The sequence below is a fragment of the Natator depressus genome, chromosome 11, assembly GCF_965152275.1.
Source record: "Natator depressus isolate rNatDep1 chromosome 11, rNatDep2.hap1, whole genome shotgun sequence".
NCBI classification, from domain to species: Eukaryota; Metazoa; Chordata; order Testudines; family Cheloniidae; genus Natator; species Natator depressus.
This window is the reverse complement of record NC_134244.1, coordinates 50991079-51017961: the sequence shown is the minus strand read 5'-3', so window position 1 is coordinate 51017961 and position 26883 is coordinate 50991079. Positions and strand designations below refer to the sequence as shown.

At 41.0% G+C, this 26883-nt stretch overlaps 1 protein-coding gene across 1 annotated transcript in view; it reads left to right on the top strand.

Moving 5' to 3' along the window:
* The first annotated feature begins 10159 nt into the window (after positions 1 to 10159).
* Positions 10160 to 26883, top strand: part of COL5A2 (collagen type V alpha 2 chain) — a 79907-nt gene continuing 63183 nt past the window's right edge. Inside the window, exons 1-7 of the mRNA XM_074967762.1 lie at positions 10160 to 10180; positions 15165 to 15275; positions 17643 to 17720; positions 19478 to 19522; positions 20609 to 20662; positions 22588 to 22641; positions 24188 to 24241. Coding sequence (XP_074823863.1) covers positions 17658 to 17720; positions 19478 to 19522; positions 20609 to 20662; positions 22588 to 22641; positions 24188 to 24241 — 270 coding nt within the window. The 5' untranslated portion in view covers positions 10160 to 10180; positions 15165 to 15275; positions 17643 to 17657. The remainder of the gene's footprint in view (positions 10181 to 15164; positions 15276 to 17642; positions 17721 to 19477; positions 19523 to 20608; positions 20663 to 22587; positions 22642 to 24187; positions 24242 to 26883) is intronic.

The following is a 26883-nucleotide window of genomic DNA, read 5'->3' as shown; positions in this document are numbered from 1 at the left end:
GGTAAAGGGAACATAGTAGGGAGTTGTATAATTAAGCAATAAGACAAGACATGGCATGCATTAATAAGCAGATGGTGCATACTTGCTGTGCATTAGGAGGCATTAGGCCATGGATGAGTGTCTTCAAGGAAGAAGAACATTATGGATACATTCTGGAATGTGTTGATGCTATTAAAGATATTAATAAATATCCCTCCTAAAGATTTTTGTTATGACTTTGACCTCAGAGCTGTGAATTCACTGCCAGTGGGGACTGTACATGAGTATTGCACGTACTTGACAAAAAACTCAAAGATCATTCAGTCGTCTGTAGCTTTTGAAAAATATCAGTGTCAGATACCATGATATTGGGTGGGATTATCAAAAGTGCTGGTCTATCTGTTCTCAGTGAAGTTGATGGGAATATCACCATTGACTTGAATCGGAGCAGAGTTAAGCCCGTGTTGAGTGCTGTTGAAAATCCCACCATAGTGTTAAGTATTCTTAAAGAGTCTTGGAGCCAGATGTATTCACTTCTGGAAAGAAGCCCAGAGAGCGTGAAACTAGTGTGGATATACAGTGGGACACCATTAAAATGTCATGTGCAGGTGAATGAGCCCCTGATGGTGTCCTGAAGGATGACCCATCACTCTCACAGATCTTGGGAGACAGACCAGTCCTTGCTTACAGACAGCCCCCCAAACTGAAGCAAATCATAGAATCATAGTATCATAGAATATCAGGGTTGGAAGGGACCTCAGGAGGTCATCTAGTCCAACCCCCTGCTCAAAGCAGGACCAATCCCCAATTAAATCATCCCAGCCAGGGCTTTGTCAAGCCTGACCTTAAAAACTTCTAAGGAAGGAGATTCTACCACCTCCCTAGGTAACGCATTCCAGTGTTTCACCACCCTCCTAGTGAAAAAGTTTTTTCTAATATCCAACCTAAACCTCCCCCACTGCAACTTGAGACCATTACTCCTTGTCCTGTCCTCTTCTACCACTGAGAATAGTCTAGAACCATCCTCTCTGGAACCACCTCTCAGGTAGTTGAAAGCAGCTATCAAATCCCCCCTCATTCTTCTCTTCTGCAGACTAAACAATCCCAGTTCCCTCAGCCTCTCCTCATATGTCATGTGTTCCAGACCCTAATCATTTTTGTTGCCCTTCGCTGGACTCTCTCCAATTTATTCACATCCTTCTTGTAGTTTGGGGCCCAAAACTGGACACAGTACTCCAGATGAGGCCTCACCAATGTCGAATAGAGGGGAACGATCACGTCCCTTGATCTGCTCGCTATGCCCCTACTTATACATCCCAAAATGCCATTGGCCTTCTTGGCAACAAGGGCACACTGCTGACTCATATCCAGCTTCTCGTCCACTGTCAACCCTAGGTCCTTTTCCGCAGAACTGCTGCCTAGCCATTCGGTCCCTAGTCTGTAGCGGTGCATTGGGTTCTTCGTCCTAAGTGCAGGACCCTGCACTTATCCTTATTGAACCTCATCAGATTTCTTTTGGCCCAATCCTCCAATTTGTCTAGGTCCCTCTGTATCCTATCCCTGCCCTCCAGCGTATCTACCACTCCTCCCAGTTTAGTATCATCCGCAAATTTGCTGAGAGTGCAATCCACACCATCCTCCAGATCATTTATGAAGATATTGACCAAAACCGGCCCCAGGACCGACCCCTGGGGCACTCCACTTGACACCGGCTGCCAACTAGACATGGAGCCATTGATCACTACCCGTTGAGCCCGACAATCTAGCCATCTTTCTACCCACCTTATAGTGCATTCATCCAGCCCATACTTCTTTAACTTGCTGACAAGAATACTGTGGGAGACCATGTCAAAAGCTTTGCTAAAGTCAAGAAACAATACATCCACTGCTTTCCCTTCATCCACAGAACCAGTAATACTCACCAGCAACCGCACACCATACAACAAAACCACTAACCCAGGAACCTATCCTTGCAGCCCGATGCCAACTCTGTCCACATATCTATTCAAGTGGCACCATCATAGGACCTAGTCACATCAGCCACGCCATCAGGGCTCGTTCACCTGCACATCTACCAATGTGATATATGCCATCATGTGCCAGCAATGCCCTGCCATGTACATTGGCCAAACCAGACAGTCTCTACACAAAAGAATAAAGGGACACAAATCAGACATCAGGAATCATAACATTCAAAAACCAGTAGGAGAACACTTCAGCCTCTCTGGTCACTCAGTAACAGACTTAAAGGTGGCAATTTTGCAATAGAAAAGCATCAAGAACAGACTTCAATGAGAAACTGCTGAAGTAGAATTAATTTGCAAACTAGATACCATTAACTTGGGCTTGCATAGAGACTGGGAGTGGCTTGGTCATTACACAAATTGAATCTATTTCCCCATGTTAAGTATCCTCACACCTTCTTGTCAACTGTCTGAAATGGGCCATCTTGATTATGACTACAAAAGTTTTTTTTTCTCCTGCTGATAACAGCTCATCTTAATTAATTAGCCTCTTAGAGTTGGTATGGCAACTTCCACCTTTTCATGTTCTCTGTATGTATATATATCTTCTTACTATATGTTCCATTCTATGCATCTGATGAAGTGGGCTGTAGCCCACGAAAGCTTTTTCTCAAATAAATTTGTTAGACTCTAAGGTGCCACAAGTATTCCTGTTCTTTTTGTATTAAACATGCTATTTCCTATTCTGTCCAACACTCAGAGAGGCTGGGCATCTAGGGCAGTGGTTCTCAAAGCTGGTCTGCTGCTTGTTCAGGGAAAGCTCCTGGCGTGTTGGACTGGTTTGTTTACCTGCTGCGTCCGCAGGTTCGGCTGATCGCGGCTCCCACTGGCCGCGGTTCACCGCTCCAGGCCAATGGGGGCTGTGGGAAGGGCGGCCAGCACGTCCCTTGGCCTGTGCTGCTTCCTGCAGCCCCCATTGGCCTGGAGCGGCGAACCGCAGCCAGTGGGAGCCGCAATCAACCGAACCTGCGGACGCGGCAAGTAAACAAATTGGTCCGGCGCGCCAGGGGCTTTCCCTGAACAAGTGGCGGACCGGCTTTGAGAACCACTGATCTAGGGAACTCTTCCAAACCTTACTGATCCCCATTCAGGAAGGTGGGGCATGTGTACCTCTGGGCACTTCTCAAGCTCCCCACTGGCAATCTGACCATCTCCTATGCCTCCATGTTACACCATTCTGGCTGTACAGACATCCATTCACTCCTTAGAATGTTATGCCTCTCTGAGTAAACTAATTTGTTTCCTTTTTTGCTCCTTTTATAGGTAGAGGAAGGAAGGTAAGTTTTACTTTTTATCTTTTTAAGTGTATTAAAGCCCTAAAAAGGCTCCAGTTCTTTTCTTGCAGCACTTAGAAAAGTTAAATATCACAAACACTGCTCTTCTCACTCTGGCTAGTGGATAGATCAACATGTCCCAGCAGACGTCATAAAATAATTAACCTCCCACAGCTGGCATCTAATAATGAAACCTCTTTGTTCTCACTGAACCTTCTTCCTAATGCCTGGGGAGATTGCAGCCTGTCTGGAAGGTTATCAAATCTTGGGGAGGGCGTGCCCACAACCTGCGTTCCCTTATGGAGAACACCCTCACAGAAACCTCCTCCCTTTTATCAAGGAAGTTCCAGCTGTAGTACCTAAGCTGGCTTCATCTCTAGCAGCATCACACAGGGATAAAAAGGGTCCAGACCATTTAAGACTTTATGCTGGGATTTTGTAAGGGAGTTAGGTGCCCAATGCCTTCTGATCCCCTTAGGTCCCTGAAAATCTCAGCTTCAGCACCTTGTATTCCACACTTAAACTAATTAGTAGTTAGTTCATATCCTGGAGCGCTGATATAATGAGTCCCAACATGGAGACCTGTTTAATAAGCAGGGTTATTATAACAGCGTCGTACTACCTAAATAATACTGTACTGTCAAGAATTCTGTGTGTCTTACATTTGCTGTTATATTTAATTAATTCATGGAGTTGACCATGGATCAATTAGATCTTTGAATTAATTACTAGAGATTGCATACAAGAGTCAACATACAAGTGCTCTTTAGCTCTATTTCAGTTATGCACCTATTTGTTCACTGTGTGTCATGAATACATATTTTAAAAAATAAACATCTTTCCAGCATCCCTTCCTCTTTCACTACTGTAATAGTTCAGCTGACACAACAGAGCTCAGCTAACAGCATTACTTAATTCAACACTCAACACTAAATCTCATCAGAGAAAGAACAAAGCAAAATTGAAACTGAGGTACTCAATTCCCACAGGGTTAGCAACCCTTATCTGAGTGTATGCAACAGTGTTGCAACACTGCAACAGTATGCTAGTTATAAGTGGAGATGGTCCTGAACAGAAAAAAATCGCTCAGTTTCCATCTTTTCAGCCTTCCAAAGTTCAAGAGTGTTTGGATCTGAATGTTCATTTTGACCTATTATTGAGCAGTCTGAGTGGTATGTTACTATAGGTAGAAGGCATTCTCTCCTGGTAAGATACTTTTGTTGTCTCTTGATGTGAGAGTGTCTGTAACATACCACATTGTGTGAGGATAAGCAGGGAAAAAATGTGCTGGTAGTGAGATCTTTTAGAAAAAATGCAAATTTAAATACTTACCTCCAATAAATAACCTATTAAGAGGGGAACTAGCCTCAAATAGGTATTTAACATTCATTTATATTTTTAAAGTGATAGGTTGTAGATATTCAGTAATTCTAAACATTCACTTCTAAGTAAATGCAATAGCAGTATTAGAGGATAATATCTTTATACCTTTCTCTGTGGAACTAAATTGAAGGTACGTAGGTTGTTGGTAAACCATTCAAGGAAGTTTAATGTCACAGTGTGCATCATGTGTCAGTAATAATGTTGGAGAAAGCAGACTATTAATGAATAACAGTATTTATGAACTTTAACTGCCATCTGAGCTATTTTTGTTACTGTACTCTGCAGGGACAAAAAGGAGAGCCTGGAGTGGTGCCAATTGTAAGTTAATTTCTTCTTTGTTTACCAGTGCTTTTTGGAAGTATACATGTCTCATGCTATAATTTAAGAGATATAAGAAAATTAATCACCCATATAACAGAATTGTAGCATTTATCCAATGAAAATATGTAAATTATTTAACACCAGCAACTGCCACAACAATATTTGTAGTAGTTGCATTTATTTGGGAGGAATAAAATTAAGCCTAAGGAGAATTTCTTCCTAAAATATAACCGACAGTAGTTTTTGATGGCTAATATTTCATATGTACCATTGAAAACTGTCAATTGTATTTTTGGAAAAAATTCTGCAGAATTAAACCTGTACATAGTGACTTTCTTCTTTGTAGTTAGAATCTTTGCATAGTGTAATGGGCAATAGGTTAATATTAGAAGGGTCTAGAACTCATAAGTAGAGCCGGTAAACAAAATCAGCAATTTTTTAATTGAAAACCATTTGTTTTTGGCATTATTTATTTTTCAAAAATGCTCAAAATTAAGAATTCAAAATATTTTTTAATAATTGTGTGACCGTTGCAACTTTCTGTCAGTTATTTATTTTTCCCCTCCCCCCCCAGGAAAAATATGGGGGAAAGTAAAAATATTAGAGAAAGTGAGAATAATTCAGTTTCTCTCACATTTACTTTTTCCTCCTGGAAAAAGTTGACAATACAATTTTTTGTAAAAAAAGAAAAAGTGGTGGAAAAACACTTTTTTACACTTTTAAAAACTTTTTCTATTGGAAAAGTGGAAAAACTAAAAAGAGAGAGAAAATAACACCCTCACTTTTTAAAATCTTCATTCACACTTTTCTAGTAGAAAAAAGTAAGCATAAAATTATCATCATATTTCCAAAGTTCTTGTTATGTTATTCTGAAAAGATACTGAAATTTAAAAGGGGTTACAAAATCATAAAAGTTGTCAGGTAGCTTAATTTACTATACAAATCTTCATTGTTCAGTGAGCAGTTTTCATAAGAGCAGTCATGAAAAATGCATTCCTAGTGTTTTGTGAAAGCTTTAGCTCATGTCTTCTCTTTGTTTAGGTTACAGGAATACGAGGCCGCCCAGGACCGTCAGTAAGTAGCGTCTGTGCTTCTGTTCTTCTGATTATATTATTTTCAGTCTCTTCCATTTCCATTTTTTTACTGTGAAAATGACTGTAAAACCCGGTGGGTGAGGAGGGCTGGGGGAATTCCAGAGCAGTAGTCAAGTGTGTGCAGGTGGTTGAGCAGCCAGGAAGTTCCCTGGGATCAGAGGCAGTCTGGGGCAATGGTCTGAGTTCTCTCAGGGGTCGGTAGCTGGGAGAGCCAATCCATGGGGCTGGGTCAGTGGGCTGGGGAGGCGAGGTCAGGAGAGGTGGCCAGGCAACAAAGTCAAGTCATTACTCCTGGGGGATTTTGTGCCACTGCGTGTGCGCATATTTAATGAGCCCTGCAGATTTCTCCCAAAATGTTGCTGCAGTTCTGCCTTTTGCCCCGCAGCGGGCGCTGTGGTGATAGCGCCACGCTAGGGAGGGAAGAGAGAGAGCTGCCTTAGCAGCGCTTGTCAGGCCAGGTCAGGAGACAGGGGCTGTGAGGTGCTGAGGGGGGGGGTCAGATGGGGACTTGTAAGGGTTAGTGGGGGAGGACAGACTGGGATAGGGGCTGAATGGGAGTGAGGCACAGGGCTCTGGAGGGAGGGAGGGCACAGAGACACATGGGGATGGGGGAGGGGTACAGGGACACATGGGGACGGGGGGTAGCTGGGTGAAGGCACAGAGACACATGGTGATGGGGGGAGGGGTATAGGGACACATGGTGATGGGGAAGGGGGGAGCTGGGTGAGGGCACAGAGACACATGGGGCAGGGGGAGGGGTGCAGAGTTATATAGGAACAGAGGGTAGCTGGGTGAGGGCACAGAGACACATGGGGACATGGGCAGATGTGCCTGATTGAATGGGAGAGGCTAGGGGTCAGCCAGGGTCTGCATGGGGAAGCTCTCTAACAATCCCTCCCTGCCCCCCCCCCAAAAAAAAACCTGTTCCATACTTTTCCCATCCATACCCAACAGCCCTCCAAGTTCACACCCAGGCTCCTTCCCAGTAATTACTTCCCTCTGCCTCAGCTCTTCCGTTACCCCTACTCCCCCAAGCCTTTGCACTGCTTCTGAGGGGTGCAGGAAATACAGTTCTATATTGTAGTTGAAATGAATTATTACTCAGAGTTCTGTATTAATATGCCTAGTAAGGAATCTATTTGTCAAAAAACATTTCCTGAATCTTTTTTGTGTCTGTGTTGTTACAGACATACTTGCTGACAGGTATTTTGAAATAAATGACCACACATAATTGAAACTGGTGTGATTATATTGAGTTATTCTGACAAATAAAATATGCAGAATTTTGCAGAATTTTAAAATATTGTGCGCAGAATTTTTAATTTTTTGGCACAGAATTCCAGCAGGAGTAATGACAGTCATGCAAAGCAGCAAGGCCAAGCGTTTAGGCAGCAACCAGCAGGCAGTGGCCTGTTGCTCAGACAGCTTCCCCTTCCATTGGGGCTGTTATATAGTTCAGGTACCCAATGAAAGTGCTGTCTGTGCAGCCAATCAGGGGCCTCGGGCATGGCTGCTGTGTGTCTCTAGGCTTCTAGCACTAAGGCTGTTGGTCAGTGGCAGCAGTTTGGTGCAGTGGCTAAAGATGCTGCCTAAGGATCTGGCATGCCTGGGTTCAATATCAGCATCCTGACAGTAGCTGTTAATTGACTGTAAGCTCTTTGGGCAAGGATTGTGTTTCTGATCTGTTTGTACAGCACCTATTAAAATGGGGTCCTGGTGCATGACTGGGAATCTTATGCACTACAATAATATAAATATTAATAAATAATAATAATAATAATTTATAAAGGGGCAAATCTTGTCTGAACTTCCATGGTTGTGGAGGGCCCAGCCTTCAATGAAGCTGCAATGGCTCCACTGAGCAGGGAAGGAACAGGACTGGGGACCCTGTGCTGGTGTTTAAACCCATTAGTATGCTGCAGAGAACAGCTCATTGAAGGCTAATTGAGGTACAGCATGCAGAGGTGGGTTGAGAAGGGGCAGAGTCTTGTGGGTCCAACAACCAGTGAACCTCCTGGTACTGTATGTCGGAAGTTGCAATAGAAGCCACATTTTGTCTCTACTACCAGTATGTGACCTGGTGGGGATGGAAGGTTGCATTTCTCACCCTCCTATGCAGGAAACGGTACTGGGCTGGGGTAGGATATGCTCATCCATGAAAGCCATAAATACTGAAAGAGAGGTGTGGGTAGAGGCACTAAACTTCAGGGAACATATTGTCCTTCTGTTAGGTAGTCTACAACAGTGGTTTTCCACCAGTGGTCCATGGACCGCTGAGGGTCTGCAGACTATGTCTAAGATTTCCAAAGGAGTCCGTACCTCCATTCAAAATTTTTTAGGGGTCTACAAATGAAAAAAGGTAGAAAACAACTACAACAATAAGATGTAAGAAACAACTCACAAGGGAATGAGTTACATACAGCCAGGAATTCTGGTATACTGCCCTGAGGTCCAATGAACGTGGCAGCAGGAGTTATGAAACCACAGAAAAGAGAGCATGAAACAGCCCTAAGCTGCTGTAAAATCTGTGGCAGAATGCAATTGTTCTGCTGAGCATGCACAGTGACATCAGGAAAGGACAGCAGTGGTCTTGGGATCATAGGACAGAGAAAGGGATGGAGCACTTAAGAAATGGAAAGCAGGTTGCTAGGGGATTTCTGGCACTAAAACAAATGGACAGTGCCATAGCACTTGTGTGAGTGCTTTTGGCCACCAGGTATGCCTTGTGAATACTGAATCTATTGATCTATTTGAAGGGTTTGATGCCTAATTCCACCCTTGCATGTGCCTGCTGAGATCCAGGGCATCAGGTCCTGTCCTAGTATCCTTTGGAGAATCCTTTGTTCTTCGGTGTGAACCATGTCCTTAAGGATTCATTTCTTTCTTATTTTCCAGTTCTGCATCTAGCACCTCTCTGTAATGCTCCTTGCATCGTTAAAGTTGCTGTCACCTCATCTGACCCAGGGCAGTGTTGTGATCTCTTTTTTCTTTCCATCCTTTTTGGCTACTGCCTTGTGTTGCTGCTTTGTGATTATGTTTTTATGTTTTTCCCCTCTTTGTTTGCTACTTTGGCTGCTGTGTGTGGGGTCTTTCCTATAATTTCCCTTCTCGTGTCTACTCTCCGGTGCTTGCCCATTCAGATGGGTATCCATTCCCAGGGAGAGGATTGCACGTATGCTGAATTCTTCTTTTTCTGTACCTTTTTAAGCTGAAATTTTCTTGCATGCACTCTTTCCTACACCCCGTGGATGAAAATGCTCTTCAAGAGTAACACATTCACAACTAAAATGAATTTCTCTCTTCTTTTCCCCACCCCAGAAATAAATGACAGATGTTGGGTGGAATTCCACCCCCATTCAAGTCAATGGTAGTTTTGGTATGGACTTCAGTAGGGCCAGGATTTTATCCCTTGGGTGTGATTTTCCATTGCCTTCCACCTTCCACCTGCACAAAGTGAGAGCAAAGTGGATGTAAAAGGCTACCGCCAGTATGACAGAATGGAGAATTCTTTTTTGATAGAGGAGCCACTCTGAGGTCAGTGCTTCCCGCCTCATGGCCAAAGTGGCCTCCTTATCTTCAGAGGGTGGAAGGATTGGAGGCAACACGTACTGGTGGATCCTCCAGACTCATCAATGGTGCAGATCTTCATTGTTCTGGCACAGGGAGTCTCTGCTGAATTGCACAGGGGACAAGCACCTCTTTTGTAGACTGCCCAAATCTTGTAGCCTGTTTGCAGTGGAATAGCACTGGTTCTACTACCTCTAAGGACCTATATGTTTGAGGAAAAAATGGGGAGCATTTGAGGCTCTTTGTGATATTTATGATATTGCTGTCTAACATTGCTCTCCTGAATCTGTAAGAAGTGATTTGAAGTGAGTCCACCTTTTTAAAAGGCAAACAAACCAAAGTACTGGCCTCACATTGAGTGTATGCTTTCCTGAGAAGGGCTGTTTTTATAAAATTACTTTTTAAATAATTATTTCATTTTACATTTTCAAAACTCTGTAAATCATTAGCTCAATGTATTTAATGGTTTTATTTATTCCTTTAGGGACCTCCAGGCTCACAAGGACCAAGAGGAGAACGAGGACCTAAGGGGAGACCTGTAAGTTGCTAAATGCTGTTCCTAGAAGCTCACTCAATCAGTATTCACATGCAGGGCTGACCTCAGAGTGCTAAATCGTCTTACATCTGCTCTAAGATCCAGTGCCTTATAAACATTCCTGTTCCTTTCCACCCACCTCCCAAAACACAGATCACAAGGCCTGAGGATTTTGTATCCACTGGTTCTCTGAATAGTTTGAAACATGAATTTTACCTTTGAAACAATTGACCAATGTCTAGAGGCATTGCCACTCACAAGTCATCATTTGCCAGCACTTACACAAAATGATACCCAAAATGAGACACAAAGTATCTCATGCCTTTGTAAGGCAACTAAAGGTAAATGTTTCCTTTTTAATGGCGACAACTTTGTATCAGAGGTGATATTAACTGCTTAGAGTATTTCAAAATGGAAGGGAGAGCTCAAGAAATAAGTAGGAGTCAATGTGTGGGCAGAACATGGAAGTATGCTAGTGAATAATATTATTAAGACTGCACTGCAGAAATAAATGCTTAATAAAGGAATTTCAGCATCTGCATGATTGGTGGTAGTATGAACCGCTGAAAGGGAATGGTGAAGATATCAAAGGAGTTGAGGTTCTTTCAAGTGGGTCTAAAAAGGATCCTTTCAATCTCAAAATTCTCTTCTGTGCTCCATAATGTTCTAGTACAGAGCCTTTGAAATAGGATTATGCTTTATAATGGTAGACTGCTTCTCCAACATGTGCCTTACTGAAACAGAACCACAGCAAAAATGCAGGTGCTGCTTTAAACAGGTTTTTAGATTTTAAACAGCAAGATTATGTCAGTTTATCTTGGATATACTCTCTCATCCCTTAATACAGAGGAAGTTCTCATTGACTGCCTCTGGCCCTGACTAAAGGCCAGACCTCTTAGACCCATAAGAATACTTTACTCCATTCCACCCCCACTCCTCCCACCCGAAGTTTTGAGGCTGCTTTTGGAAAGGGGGGCCTCCATGCTAATGCTGACTTTCTATTTCCTTATGGACCTGCATTTAAGAAAAACAAAAAACATTTATATGTAAATGAAGCAGTGTCATATTTTTCTACTTTTATTTTAGGCATCAGATTATTTGTTAATCATGTAATGTGATGAAATGCCACTTGGTGGTTGAGTTTAGCAGTTGTAGGTTTATAAAATACATTGCATTGTGGGAGGAGGAGTTTTGAAATAAGAATCAATGTAGCTGTCTGTTGAGCAACAGCAACCTTCGTTTCCGCAATCTGCCTCCTGGGATTGAACCAGTTACTTCTTTGAATTCAAACATTATTATTCTTAGTTTTTACAAGTAATGTTTTTACATGATTGAAAATAAACTAAATCTTGTTCAGGGGGCTCTAGTTTCACTTAGTATACTGGTACAGTAGGTATTAATTATATGAGTGCCTTAATAGTATGACAAACTGTGGTTTGAAGCTGTTTTACCATGGACTATTTTCTTTCACTATAATATCAAAGGCAAAACTTTAATCTTTTGTTTTCTGAAGACCAATGACAAATGACCACAGTATTACTGTATTTGCAGTAAACTGTGTGCATGTTCAAAGGATGCCACCTTGTGGCCTAGCTGGAATATCTCTTACTTAAATTCTCCCCATGTTTGCTGAGTTACTAAAAGATGAACAGGGATGAACAAAATGGTTTTACAAAACTAAAACATTCAATATGAGCTAACTCCAGCTGATTAGTTGTCCTCTCCAAATAAATATAAACACACAATTTGCTAGTTTTCATTCCACAGTGTTGATGTTGCAGCTGATGAATTTCACATTATATTTTTTCCTTCCACAAAGTATGTGTCTAAAAAACTGTTTTGGTATAAGGCTAGTGCATTGTTGCCCTCAAACTCCATTTAGCATGGAGGGTTCAGTGCTTGTAGGCCAGTCAAAACAAAATAAAACATCTGGAGACAACAAATATATACTATTGGCCATGATTTTCAAACGTGACTAGTAATTTTGGGTGCCTCAATTTTTTGGGTGCTCAACCTGAGACATTTTAAAGAGGCTTGATTCCCAGGTGACAGGCGCTCCTCACCTTCTCCTAAATCAGGCTGCTTTAAGGTGTCTCAAGTTGGACATCCAAAATCACTTGTCATTTTAGAAAAGCTTGTCCCATTGTTCGTTGGCATACATATTTTCCTTCCTATGAGTGGATTCTGTCTGTTTCATTCCAGAACAAAGAAAAGAAAATAGAAAAACACACTGTTCCTGTTTTTTAGATTGTAAGATTTTTGAGGCTGGCATTATGTCTACCTCTGTTTGTATAAGACCTAGTATAATGGGGCACAATATTGTCTGGGGCCTGTGGGTGCTACTGTAATTTACATATTAAATAATAATGCAGGATTTCTTACAAAGTTCAGGTACCTGAGGAGACTCTAGTAGACTTACCCTCTGCACATCCATCCTGCAGGGATGAACTCATTCTAGTCCATAGCTCCTGTCCAGTCAACAACTAGAACTGAAATTCAAACAGTGTGTATGTGTATGTTAAGGGAAAAGGCTGCTTTTCTCCCATATTGCTAGGATCACATGACTTCTGACCCTAAAAACGATATAGCTAGAATTATGAAAGAAAGCATTAACTTGTCCCCTGGGAGTTTTCAGGAGTTCTTTAGTAGCTGATATGGTCCTACGGTCACAAGTAGGCATGGGCTATCCTAATGCAGTCCCCAAACTCCCAGGGGACTCATTCCAGTGCACAATAAACCCTCAGATGATTACAGTCCTTATCAAATAGAAATAAAAGCAAGCCAGATTGTTATAGTAGCACAGCATGTGTTTGTAATGACGGCTCATTAATGAAGACTTCATAAGTTTTATGTTTGCGGGCTCTTTATAGAGATTTAGCAAGGTTCAAAGGCTCATAAAATGTTTCCTTCACTATAATCAAACATATCTCTCTATGTGTAGGTAGAAGTGAAAGTGGTGGTCGGAGCAAATACTTCAAAGTGTTTATTCATTTAAAAATGGATTTTTACGTGTCCATGAAATATTTCTATTGATTTTTAGCTGTTTAACTCCATTGATGTCTTGCCAACTGCTTCTTTATTTAGTTCTTCTTCTCATACAAGCTGGATGCAGGGGAAAGGGGACAATATGGAATTCATTAGAATGACTATGTGACTGTAGTCACTCAGAGAAGCTATGGGATAGATTCTGGTCTAATTTATGCCACTGCTAATCTGAGGTAACTCCTTGGCATCAGTTAAGCTCGTATTTGCACTGGTATAGATCACATTCTGAGGCCTGGTGTACACTAGAAAATTAAGTCAGCTTAACTACATTGCTCAGGGGTGTGAAAAAGCGGTGTAGGTGAGCCAACGTAGACAGTGCTAGGCTGACAGAAGAATTCTTCTCTTTTGACCTAGCTACCACATCTAAGGGAGGTGGATTACCTGTGCTGACAGGAGAAACCCTCCCGTCAGTGTAGGTAGTGTCTACTAAAGCATTGCAGTGGCACAGTTGCTCTGCTCTAGCATTTCAAGATTAGGCAAGCCCTGTGCTTGTGTGTCATTTGTGCAGCAAATTCATGATAGTTGGAGGTCTGTCTCTGATAGGAGGCTGCAAACATTCAGCTTCATTGAAATCTACTCTGGATATCTTCTAATCAAACATTCTATTTTTAGAAAAATAATTCTTGCTACACTTACACTGTGTGCAAGGCTAAGCATTTCTAAAGCCACAATAAACAGCTTTTGGGAATGATATGAACTGTTCCTGGGCCCCTAAAAGAATATTTTTAAAGAAGACAGTCTAATTTATCTCTGTACTTGATGGCTGCTGTTACTTCCAGCCAGTGCTTCTTGTCTGAGGACCAGGAATGATCATAAGAATGGTCATGTTGGGTCAGACTAATGGTCCATCTAGCCCAGTATCCTGTCTTCTGATAGTGGCCAGTATCAGATGCTTCAGAGGGAATAAACTGAACAGGGCAATCATTGAGTGATCCATCCCCTGTTGTCCAGTTCCAGATTCTTGCAGTCAGGGGTTTAGGAATACCCAGGACACGGGGTTGCGTCCCTGACAGTCTTGGCTAATAGCCACTGATGGACTTATCTTCCATGAACTCATTGCATTCTTTTTTGAACCTGGTTAAGTTTTCGCCTTAACAGGTTGACTGTGCATTGTGTGAAGAAATACTTCCTTTTTTGTGTGTTTTAAATCTGCTGCATATTAATTTCACTGTGTGACCCCTGGTTCTTGTGTTATGTGAGGGGTAATTCTTCTCTATTCACTTTCTCCACACCATTCATGATTTTACAGATTTTATTTTCCTTTATCATATCCCTCCTTAGTCGTCTCTTTTCCAAGCTGAATGGTCCCACTCTTATTAATTTCTCCTCAAATGGAAGCTGTTCCATACTTGTAATCTTTTTTGTTGCCCTTCTCTGTACATTTTTCAATTCTAATACATCTTTTTTGAGATGGAGCAACCAGAACTATTGTCCGTATTCCAAGTGTTAGCATACCACAAATTAACATAATGGCATTATGATATTTTCTGACTTATTATCTATCCCTTTCCAAATAGTTCCCCCCATTCTGTTAACTTTTTTGATTGCCACTGCACACTGAGTAATGTGTTCAGAGAAATATGCACGATGACTCCAAGATCTCTTTCTTGAGTGGTAACAGCTAAATTAGACCCCATCATTTTGTATGTATAGTTGGGATTATGTTTCCAAGGTGCATTACTTTGCACTTATCAACACTGAATTTCATCTGCCATTTTATTTAGTTTTGTGAGATCCCTTTGTAACTGTTTGCAGTCAGCTTTGGACTTAACTAGCTTGAGTACTTATGGGGGATGCTGTCTGCTTGCGGACCTTTTCAGCAGAAACATTACCATTTCCCTTGGTTTTAATAAAAGCTAGTCAAGCATTTGTAAAGTCTAAAGAAGCTCATTAATATATTTGGTATGTATCTGTACTAACTTTCTGCTGACTTTCTTTCAAGGGTCCTCGTGGTCCTCAAGGGATTGATGGGGAACCTGGTATCCCTGGACAGCCTGGTGATCCTGGACCCCCAGGACATCCAACTCACTCAGGACCAGATGGGAGGAGTGTGGTAAGTTTTATAGATGCATAAGAATGGGACCCAGGTGGATGATGGACTGGATCAATCAATGTGCCAAATGCCCCCAATTCCCATTTACCACAGGATCTGCCTTTCAGAAATGCAAAACTGGCCATAGAAAGATGTCTTAGGGTTGGGGTGTTGTGGATATGATTCCAGTCCGGTCATTAATCTCTACCACCCATTCTCATTAAAATGAATGATTTGCTCTTTGATACCTGGGGCCATGGGTGAAGAAGCATAGTGAGTGTGGTGCCAGCCAATGGTAAGTGATCAAATTTCAGAGTGTCAGTGTGGTTGTGTTTTGTACATGCAGTAAATCAAGATTTAAGTATTTACATATGTTGGTATTTATTTCAATGTCTTCTAACTTTAAGTTTTCTAACCAGCACAGGTTGAATTAGTGACTAGATACTTTTTATGAATAGTTAAGATGATTCTTGCTCTCAATTTCTGTTGCATCTCTGAGAGGATGGGGATGTTAACCTTCTACTTTCATGTGCTTATAGATAGTAGGCTTGGAAAAGACCATCCAGGTAATTTAATCCACCCCCTGAATTACTTCTGCTCTATACTAAATGGCTGGAGGAGGTGTGAGAGAAAGAAATCCTTTCCTTTTAATTAAACTGAACCAACCTTTGGAAACAAACTGATCAAATAAGAAGCTAATGGAAAGGGTGGAAAGTGCCTGCCGAAGATGCAAATGGTGGCAACAAGAGGATTAATGATTTGGAAGGTCTGACTTTGAGGAAGTTCTGAAAGAATTTAGTATGTATATTTTAGCACTTACAAAAATCCCAAAACAATATGCACTGGAGTCAATAGGAGTCCTTCCAGGCCCCAAGGGATTGAAGAGAAATAGTGTGATGGTTCATGAAGAAATGAAGAGAAATGATGGGATGGAATTTAGCAAAGGGAAATTTAGGCTGGACAATGAGTCAATTTGTTATTAAGTTATCTGAAGTATGATGGAGCCCACTTCTTGGTGAAGCAGTGGATTCCCCTTCTCTGGAACTATTCAGACGTAAAGCTAGATGAAGCATTCAGGGATGTTCTGTAGGAAGCAATCCTGCACAGCATGGATGTCGATTAGGTGATCTGCAAGACATTTCTTTACCAAGATTCTATGAAGTGTAGGATTGATCACGGGTTAATCTGAAATAAAATTGTTCTTTTTCATATTTTGTAAATTACATCATTTGTTGCTGTTCTAAACATATATGTCTTGATTCCCCACTGCATTACTGGTTTTGTAGCACTATAATGCTATTGAAACCAAGGGAATTACGCTGATGACCGATGTAAAACTGGAGTAATGTAGTGGTGAATCAAGCCCTGATAACGCTAGGCAGCATGTTGGCTCTTTATGTTACTCTAAGTGACCCTAAACCCAGCTGATCCAGCCCTCCAATGATATCCCCAGCATTGTGGTACAGTACTGCTGTAGTGGTTGCTACACCACCCATCTTTTGTGGCAGCTGGCCTAGAAAGTGTAGAAGGAAGAAGTATGGCCATAGCTCCCCTGCTTCCAAGAGAATCCTGGCTTGTGTAATGGTCCCATGGTAGGAACAGGACAGGGCAGCCTTCAGGCACCTGCGCACTGTGGTAGGGGACCAATCTGATATGGTGCACCTATAGGGTCAGAGGAGTGCAAAGGGCAATGAATGTTCCTCAGTCACAATTGAGGAGCTGGCCCTAAATAAACAAAATAAAAAGGCTTGGTTGTTCAACCATATCAACAAGCAAGTAGGCAAGAGAGGGGTTCGTGTTTGTTGAAAACCCTCCCTGCTTTAATTAATTTGTTTTGTGGGCTGGCACAGGATCACAAGAACAACAGTTGCTCTTCAGCTTTGCTGACTAAGGGAAATACAGTCAAAGCTATTTAAGATGGAAGAAAAAATCAGCTAGTTTTTGACTTAGCTTCCGATATTTCTGAATGTTAAGGACATTTATGTGAAAACAAAATAAATCATGTAAGGCTCAGAATACTCTGAAAAGTGTCTGCAGCCAAGATTAAGATGGGTATAACTTTAAAGTCAGTGAAAGAGAAATTTATCTCATTTCAAGGAAGATCTTTCCTTTAATAATAATAATAAAAAATCTTTTTTTGGATTAAAGTGCAGTATGGTTTGAAAAGCAAGCATGCAAATTGTGAATTACCTAACTCAGCTGCTCTTTGAGGTCCTGATCCAACTTCTGTTTAAGTGAATGAAGGTTTTTCTTTTAATGACAAAAATAAGGTTTTCCTCTTTAGCACTGCAGAGCCAATATAAATAATGAAAAGGGAGTTGTGTAGTTTTCTGACTTTTGCATCATGAACACAATTGCCAGCTAAAATTGGGCTTCTCATTTTTACAGCCGTTTTCAGCTCAGATGGCAGGATTGGATGAGAAATCTGGACTCAGTAGTCAAATGGGATTCATGCCCGGTTCAGTGGTGAGAACACATTGAGTACCTCTGTATGGTAGAACAGATCTGAAGTAGAATATGTATGCAAGAAATGAATGAATAGCAAAGACATCCACCCAAATGCCATATGCTCCCTTTATCTAAATGCACTTAACACAGAATGCTTTTGTGTCGTTTTAAATGTTTATGTAAAAGAGATGAAAAAAGTATTCTTTTAGCTGAAGGGAGCGTGTAAGCGCTCTTGTTTCTCTTGCTCTCTTACTCTCAATATGTTAGCTCTTACCACGCGATATGGTATGAAAGACCTCCACTTTTGTCACTGCTTGTGTTTTTGCACGGTCTTTGACATGTAGTAAAATAAATAAATTCTCAACTTTAAGTGACTTGAAATTGTCACTCTTAAATTTAATAATTCTGTTGCCCAAACCTGTCCTCCTTAGTTTATTGCTCTCAGTGTTCTCTTTATTCCTTTCACTCACTTTGTCACAGTATTGTCTCCATGGATATTGCCTTTTCTTCCATTCCCATTTCTAAATATGATGCTTTTTCCCTTCTAGCCCAAGCTCTTTACAGCTCCCCTTGCTTTATTTTTCTGGCCCTTTTCAAAAATTTAAATCTCATTTCAAAACTGCTCTTTTTCACTTTTTAAAATGCTGCTTCATCTAGGGCCTGATTTAAAGTCAACTGATGTTAATTGGAGCCTTTACATTGACTTTATTGGGCTATGGATTAGAAATTTTGTATCTTCCTTTTTCTTTTCTTTTCAACCCAACATTTGATTCTCACCCGGTGGTTTACTTGTTTGTTCCTATATTTTTTATTGGTCTGTTGCTGTTTCCTTCTCTTACCCACTCCTTGTACTGGAAATGTAATATGGAACCCACTTGAAAACCATGGGTTCTGTGTTTAAGACGGAACATGAAACTTGTATGATACCAGTTCTTTGTGACTTTGTCAAAACGCAAATTCTGCTCTCCTGTAGTATTCTCTCTTATTTCCCTAGTGTTCCTAGAAGCCGGGTGAGAATTGCTTTCAAACAAAATTGTTATTGCTCTCAGAGTTGAGGTTTCAATTCAATAAGTTATTTTTCTTAAATATCCCTCCTTTCTTAGGGAGGAAAATTTCATGAAATTCTGAAAAAATGTATTGTGAAACTCGACCCTTTAAAAATAGTTGTTAAGATTTCACAAATTCAAAACACTACTGAGGCCCTCTCCCATACATTTAGTGTAGCAGAATAGGCACAGTACATCACTGGTCCTACAGTTCTACTCATTTGAATAATGAGGCAGAGATTTGAGTTTGGGCTTGGAATTAATTAAACATGACATTTGGCTACATTGTACTTGACAAGTTTATTTTTGATTGTTACATTTTTGTTGTAGAGTGATGCAGGCCTCAAAGCCTCACAGGACCTAAGGCCTCACCACACATTCCAAGCTTGTGACATAACTAAGAAGAGAGTTTCTCTCCTCTCACATTTAGTGACTCTACAGAGAGAAAGCAATCCAAGGTTTTCAGCCCCTTCTGAATTACATGCCTCCCAATTTTCTGATTCTTCTTCAACTCCCTTCCTCTTCTTCCCTTCCCCTTTTGACTCCCTTCTGCACCTAACAGCCCAGCGTCTACTGAGTATCAGCTGATTATGCTTCCAGAGGCTTTGACCATAGAAGTATTAGCTTGAAGGTCACCATCAGACATGCCCTTCTGCTTGGTTTACATGGTGAGATGATTTGATTTCATTTATTTTAAGACTGTTTAACAAGCCCTTGTGTTTTTAATAGGGTCCAGTGGGTCCAAGAGGTCCTCAGGGTCTACAAGGACAACAAGTAAGTGATTTGTTCCATGGTATTTAGCATAGATGTACACAAAAGGAATAAGAACAGGCAGAGTGCATGGTATCTAAAGTTTTCATGTAGGCCCTGTTTCTGGAAAGTATCCCTCATCAAAGGTGTAAGTCCTTTACTAGTTAGGGATGTACTTAAGCATGCAGTTAAGTGCTTTCCTGATTTAAAGCCATAAAGATGTAGTGCACACACAGAAATTCCATCCTAAAAAGTATTACTGGTCTTGTATTTAGAGAATAACAACATAATCTCTTTTATTTCATGGTCATTTTTCAGCCTTACAAACCACAGGTATCTTGATACTCATGATCTTAGATGCATGTGCAGTTTATGCTCAAGTCAGAATTTACTTCCTGTTTTTAAAATTGATTCCAGTTATCAATGAAACAGCTTTGTTTCAAATTTACTGGCCAAATTCTGCCACCCCTGTGAATTTTGAATAGTACCTTACTCCTCCAGTAGTCCCACTGGTTTGTGGCTCTCTGTTACTGTTCTACTTCGGTGAAGTGTTTATCCTGATATTTGATGTACAAAGGAGAAATCTGTTTAAAGTAAATACTGCATTCTTCAGAGTTACCTTCTGCACCGAAAGTCAGGAATCTTGGTGCCAACATAAGTCCAGTGAAGGTTTATCAGATTTCAGAAGACAGTCATGTTAATCCAGAGAGACCAATTTGCTATCAGGTCCATAAGAGGTCTTTTTACTCAACACATGTTTTAATTATGGCACTCTTAAATAACAGAAAATGTTGGCTATTAACTTTCTCTGGCTTCAGTATCAGCACTGAGCGGGCTTCAGATGGGGTAAAGATATGCTGAGCTGCAAAATGTGCATGTGGCTCAGGACTCTTCTGAAGTTTCAGGGGTATTAGGATCCAGGGTATTCATTTATTCCATTGTCATGACATGAGTTCAAATCTGGCTCCGAACTGTCTCAAGAACAGTCATTATTCCGATCTAGGTTGCTAATTTGTGCCTGCATAGTTTTTACTATTTGTAACAGTTTTCCAGACCACTACCTTTGGTTCTAATCTACTCTATATTTATCCTTTTTTGGGTCAATTTTAGGGTGGTATTGGCCCCACAGGCCCGCCAGGTGAATCTGGGGATCCAGGACCAATGGTAAGGTCATATATGTGCATCTTCCCAGTGTAATATTGCAGACTGTAACAGTAGAGACTATTCTAAATTCTCACCATACCATAGGCTCCTCTCTTGCTGCATGCACCAAAGTGACCATGTGAGAAAGGCTGCAGTCAGGACTGGTAATGATATTTTTCAACTGGTTCACTGAGTTTTAATTGCTTTGAATGGCAGTGATGGTCCACACCTGAACTTGAAAGGGTGTCAACTTAATAAATAACAGTCCAATCTCAGATTGGAGGGAGGTCTCAAGTGGGGCTCCACAGGGATCTGTTCTGAGTCCCGTGTTATTTAATGTCTTTATTAATGACCTGGATGTAGGACTAGAGAACATGCTGATCAGATTTGCAGATGACACAAAGCTAGGGTTGCAAACACTTTGGAGGATAGAGCTAAAATTCAAAGGGATATGATACATTGGAGAACTGGTCTATAGATAACAATATGAAATTCAACAAAGACAGATGTAAGGTGCTACCCATAGGGAGGAAAAACCAAATGCACAAATACAGATTGGGGGAAAACTGGCTTGTCAGCAGCAGTGCTCAGAAGGAGGTGGGAGTTGTGGTGGATCACAACCTCAGCAGGAATCAACAATGCAATGCTGTTGCAAAAAAAGCAAATGTATTAACAGGGGCACAGCATGCAAGTCACAGGGGGTGATAGTACTGCTCTACTTGGCATTGGTTAGGCCTCATCTGGAGTACTGTGTCCAGTTTTGGTCACCACTTGTATAGAAAGGATATAGAGAAACTAGAAAGGATCCAGAGGTGAGTGACAAAGATGATCAAAGGGAAGGAACACAAGCCATGTGAGCAAAGGCTGAAGGAACTGGGTATGTTTAGTTTGGAAAAGAGGAGATTGGGGGGCACATGATAGTGGTCTTCAAATACTTGAAAGGATGCCATAAAAAAGATGGAGAAAAATTGTCTCTTGCCACAGAGGGCAGGACGAGAGGCAATGGGTTCAAATTACAGCATAGCCACATGTGGCCCATCAGGGTAATCTGATTGTGGGTCGTGAGACATTTTGCTGATGTTGACCGTCTGCAGGCACGGCCCCCCACAGCTCCCAGTGGCTGCGGTTCGCCGTTCCTGGCCAATGGGAGCTGCGGGAAGCAGCGGATTGCAGAGACATGCTGACCGCTGCTTCCCACAGCTCCCATTGGCTGCGAGCAGCGAACTGCGGCCACTGGGAGCTGTGGGGGGCTGTGCCTGCAGATGGTCAGTGTCAGCAAAAAGTCTCGTGGCCCACAATCAGCTTACCCTGATGGGCCGCAGGTTGCCCACCCCGGCTTAGGCACAACAAATCCTACATCCTGGCAGGGTGGACTAGATGACCCTTGCGGTCCCTTATATCCCTATGATTCTCATGATTAGCGCTTTTCATCCACTGATCTCAAAATACTTGAAGGTGAGTAAACATTAGTATCCCTGCATGGCTGGTGGGGTGATTTTAAAAAAGAAAGATTAGAATGATGGTCCCAAGGTCACACAAGTCATGGGCAGAATCAGGACTACAGCCCAGACTCCAAGAACTCTACTGTAATTGCTAGCCCTCGCTGCCTGCCAAGAGAGTGGATATTGCTATTAGTTTCACTTGACTGCAGTGTGTAAGGTCTCTGAAAGGCCCCTGCTCATGATCCTGACTAAGACTCTGGAATAACTAAAATACACTTTTGCCCTCATAGAATTCATCCCACATTTTATTCAAAGCCTAGTGTCGCTTTCCTAGGGCATTATGGAATAGAATGGTTGAGAAGGGATAAGAATTATGATGGTGCTGAAAATAAAAATCCTCTTCACTACTGTATGTTGTCTTTATAAAATGACCTTTCAGAATGAAATATATTTATTTTCTGGGGGACTGTTGATTAATTAATGTATGATGTATTTAATTACTAGGGTCCAGTTGGTGCTCGGGGCCCTGAAGGACCTCCAGGCAAACCTGGTGAAGATGTACGATTTTTTTTGTTTAGTACCTTGTTTTACTTTTAATAAAACATGTATACTTCTCATATACAGTTGCTGGGCAGTGCAGGTGTGTGTTCTGATGATTTCTATCCATTTCCTTTTCACTGTAACTTCACTATTCACCTCCAGTATCATAGCTACTAACTTCCTGCAAAGACGACAAGACTTCTGTCTTGTCAACAGTTTCCCTTTTTTACCTTGTGGGGCCAGTGGTGAGCTATGCAAGGTACTTACTCCCCCACAGGGCTAAATGGAGCATCTTCCTAATGTTTCTTGCCCTGCTAGCCCTCAGCTTGAGATGCCTTGTTTGGAGCACTATGGTCAGTTAGGGAGAAAAAAGAACCACAATAATATTGATCTGGATCTATGACATGTGTTGTTATTTTTAAACCATTTGATTTGTTCCTCAAAATTTAACCACATCTGTAAATGAAGGAATGAGTTAGTTATAACTGTGATGTGTTACAGTAACATATCCCTGCTTTGAACAGGGGGTTGGACTAGATGACCTCCTGAGGTCTCTTCCAACCCTTATCGTCTATGATTCCTCTGCTACCAATTTGTAACCTCATACGACTAGGTGAAGGATTTTCTGGTAGTGCACATGTATCCTGTGTTTGTAAAAGCAGGACTGTTGCACCTTAAATTGAATTTTAACAAGTTGTAAAGAGTTAAAAGTAAAAGTCAGTTAAAGTTATGGAAATATATCGTATTTTGTGAAGACATAATGAACTCCCTTAGTGGCAATTATACAGTACAAATAATTCAAACAATAGGAATTTTAGGAAAGGATCAGCTCTTAATCCAGTGAAGCCAATAGAGCCCATGTTGCTCCTATTTCCAGACTCCAAAGAGGTCCATTAGTTTCCTTTATAATCTGTAATGAATGTCATACCACCTGTGTCTAGAATTTTCCTTTTCCTAAATCCTTTTAGCTTCTTTAAGTCTAGAGCCCTGGATGCTTTATAACTAATTCGTGCAAATAAAGGATTGGTTGGTGGCTATGGCTAACTGTAAATAATCCTCTTTAAAGTTCACTTACTCAATTCGAGTCAGATTTCTTTCACCTTCAAATTGCACAGAAAATGCTTTCATTGAATTATGCTTAATTATTCAGAATTCTGCACAGAGACAAGGAAAGATATCAAGCTAAAGCCCAAACCACTGAAAATTTTTAGATCATGAACAAAGTTCATTTATCATTACAAAAGGTTAACTTTTTACTAAGCCAGAACAAACTATTCTGCAGCGCCATCTAGTGACACTGAAGTACACTTGAGACCCACTTTAAACCCAATCCTCCAGAGTTTTCATAAGAATTTTGTTACATTAATAAATGTAGCAGTCAAGTTTATTACTGTAGTCAGCACAATTAAATACATATTATAGGACATGAGTGTAGTTAGTTTATGTTACTGGAGAGAAAACTGATGGAGGTGATTTGTTGAATGAGGACATGAAGTTTGGACAGAGAGATAATAAGGTAACTTATTTTTGACTTTCTTTTATCTTCACTTTTTTTGTTTTTTAGGGTGAGACCGGAAGATCAGGACAACCAGGCGAGATTGGATTCCCAGGATCTCCAGTAAGACCATGATAACTTATAGTTTAGTAGCCATACTATTTGTGGCAATAATAAATATATTTGTTGTTTTTAGTAAAGTGGTGCAAAATAGTTACAGTTACTATTTCAATACACTTGTAGTCAGTTTTCTTTAATGAACTAATGAACTAATACAATGCTACATTTTAGCAATGGTTGTCTTGGGTTATCCCTGAGGATTCTTTTACAGGCCCACAATGCCTCAAAAAGACTTCAAAGGAGACCAGATCTAAGATTGGGGTCAGTATACCTTCTTATAGACGTATGTTCTTATCTATGGTCACCATCTTAGAGAACTCTAAAACTAAAGGTAAAAAGTATAAATGTATAACAACTGTGCCAGGATGCTTGTGCTAGAATGATGTCATGGATGCAGAATATCATCCCATGCAGCCAATAACATTTTCACATGCTGCAAAATGGTGAAATTCATTTTTGACAGCAATGAATTCACACCACTGATGAATAGAATCCATCGAGCGTGATTCACCATTTCCCAGCATCTTGTGTTGTTATTTACACCAGTGTGGGATAAAGTGGTACCAGATCAGAATGATCACCACTTTGCACTGGTGTAAATAAAACTCAAGGTGTAGGGTAAGGGCGAACTGGATGCATAGTACACATATGTGTAGTGCCACCGACTTCAGGACTACTACAACAGTCAGGTACTCTCAGTGCAAGTAAAGGGTACCAGAATTTGGTCCTTAATTATCACTGCTGCTCATTTTTATGGATTTCTCTAACCAGATTTGATATACTTTAAAATTTTTCTCCTTTTCTATGTTATTTACTGTTCCTGTATTTTGTCTTTTCAAAAAAAAAAAGCAACTAGTTATTAAATCAGATACTTAATAGAATAAATGATGGGGAAAGATTATTTTAAGATGATGAGTTTGCGGTATGTTGCATGTCTGACACATGGCATTCATTGGGCTGGTTTCTCTGGTTCCCTAAGCTCACAAAGGGACCTTAAACGAGCCTGAGATTCCCCCTGGAGAATTCTACTTTTTAGGAGGAATCTTTGGCTGAAGTAAAGTTGGCGAGATGCCCTTCCGATCTCCAGTTTAAGTGAATGTGGTGTGCCTGCTGGTGGCATGTTGAGATTGGGGCGGGGGGGAGGGTATTGTGTAGCAGGGGATCAATGAGCCTGATCCCTGTCTGGTGAAAGGTCTGCTATAGAGCTTTTGCCAACAGGAAAATTTAGGATAGATCCCCTGCTGCTCTAACTTCCACTGGGGGAGAGTAGCTGGGGATCAGGGATCTGCGGTCAGCTCTTTGCTGCCAGTGCTGTCTACTGAGTTGGAGTGCAACTCAGACATAGAGAGGAACTGGGGTTATTGGTTTTTGTAGATTGGATGTGGTATATGTTGGTACATGACATTTCAAACTCTATGACATAATATGACAATACGAAAGAAAATGCTGCTCTTTGTATTAAACAGTTCATTTTAGCAGTTTGTCATCCACAGTATAGTTAGCAGTTCAACAGCGATTCCAGTCAATGAAGGGGAAATGAAAGTGTCATTTTATTTATGATGGGGAAGTCACAGGCATCCAAAAATGCTTCCCTTCGCCATCTGATCCCAACTGCTTTGCGTTGAAGGAGTTCCCATTTTTCTAATGTTGACAATTCAATTTTACACTCAATCAGAGCAAGGAGTACAGGGATTTCACCCCTTTGTTTTTTCTGCGCCTCAGTTTTCCTTGTTAAATGCCCTTTCTCCATACACATTCTGAGGCTTCATTGCAGCACACAGATCTATGTGTGAGAGGCCTGGTGTCCAGCCTTAGAGACTGGAATGACACCTTTCATTGCCTATTTGCATTTTGGGGGAAACTGAGCCCCTTTGTCCTGTAGAAGTAGAAAATGTAATCTTTGAAATGATAACAGCCCTGGCATAATGTTCAAGGCCTGATTCAGCAAGGTACTTAAAAGCATGTGCCTAACTTTCAGCATGTGCATAGTGCGATTGAATAATTAGTTGGGCACATGCATAAGTAATTTGCTCAACTGAGGCCCAAGAGCAGAAGGTACTCCAAGTTTCAAACATATGTGAACAATATGGCAACATAGTAACACAATATACTGTCACAGGCCTAGCTACCTGTTTTACTAGGAATTATTTAGGCCTTTTATTTAACAAAAAAAAATCTGTGTGTTTTGCCCCATTTTCCTGTACAGGTAAAAGTACCCCAGGTCACTTTTTGAATAGTTGCTAAGATAGTTTCAGAAACAGTTTGCTTATTAGGCTGCTTTAGTGGTGTTTTGTGATTCAACATATCACAGTGTGAGAAAGATTAAAATTTGACAATTGATTTTATTTTAATTTAAATTATTTCTGTCTTCTGATCCCACTTAACTTGTTAGGTTCCCTTCTCCTTACGTTAAAAAACTAGCTGTGATGTTGATTATTACTCTCTTACTTCTGTTATGGATTTAGGGCTTGATCCAAGGCCCAGTAAAGTCAACGGGAAACCTTATTTACTAGGAGACCTATAAACTTTAGTATGACATTATGGTGACCATAAAAGGGACATTCATCTCACGTGGCCTCATTGTTACATGCTGTGTGTCTTGCAATGCTGTATCCCCAAGATGAAGGTGTATTAGATATGTATCA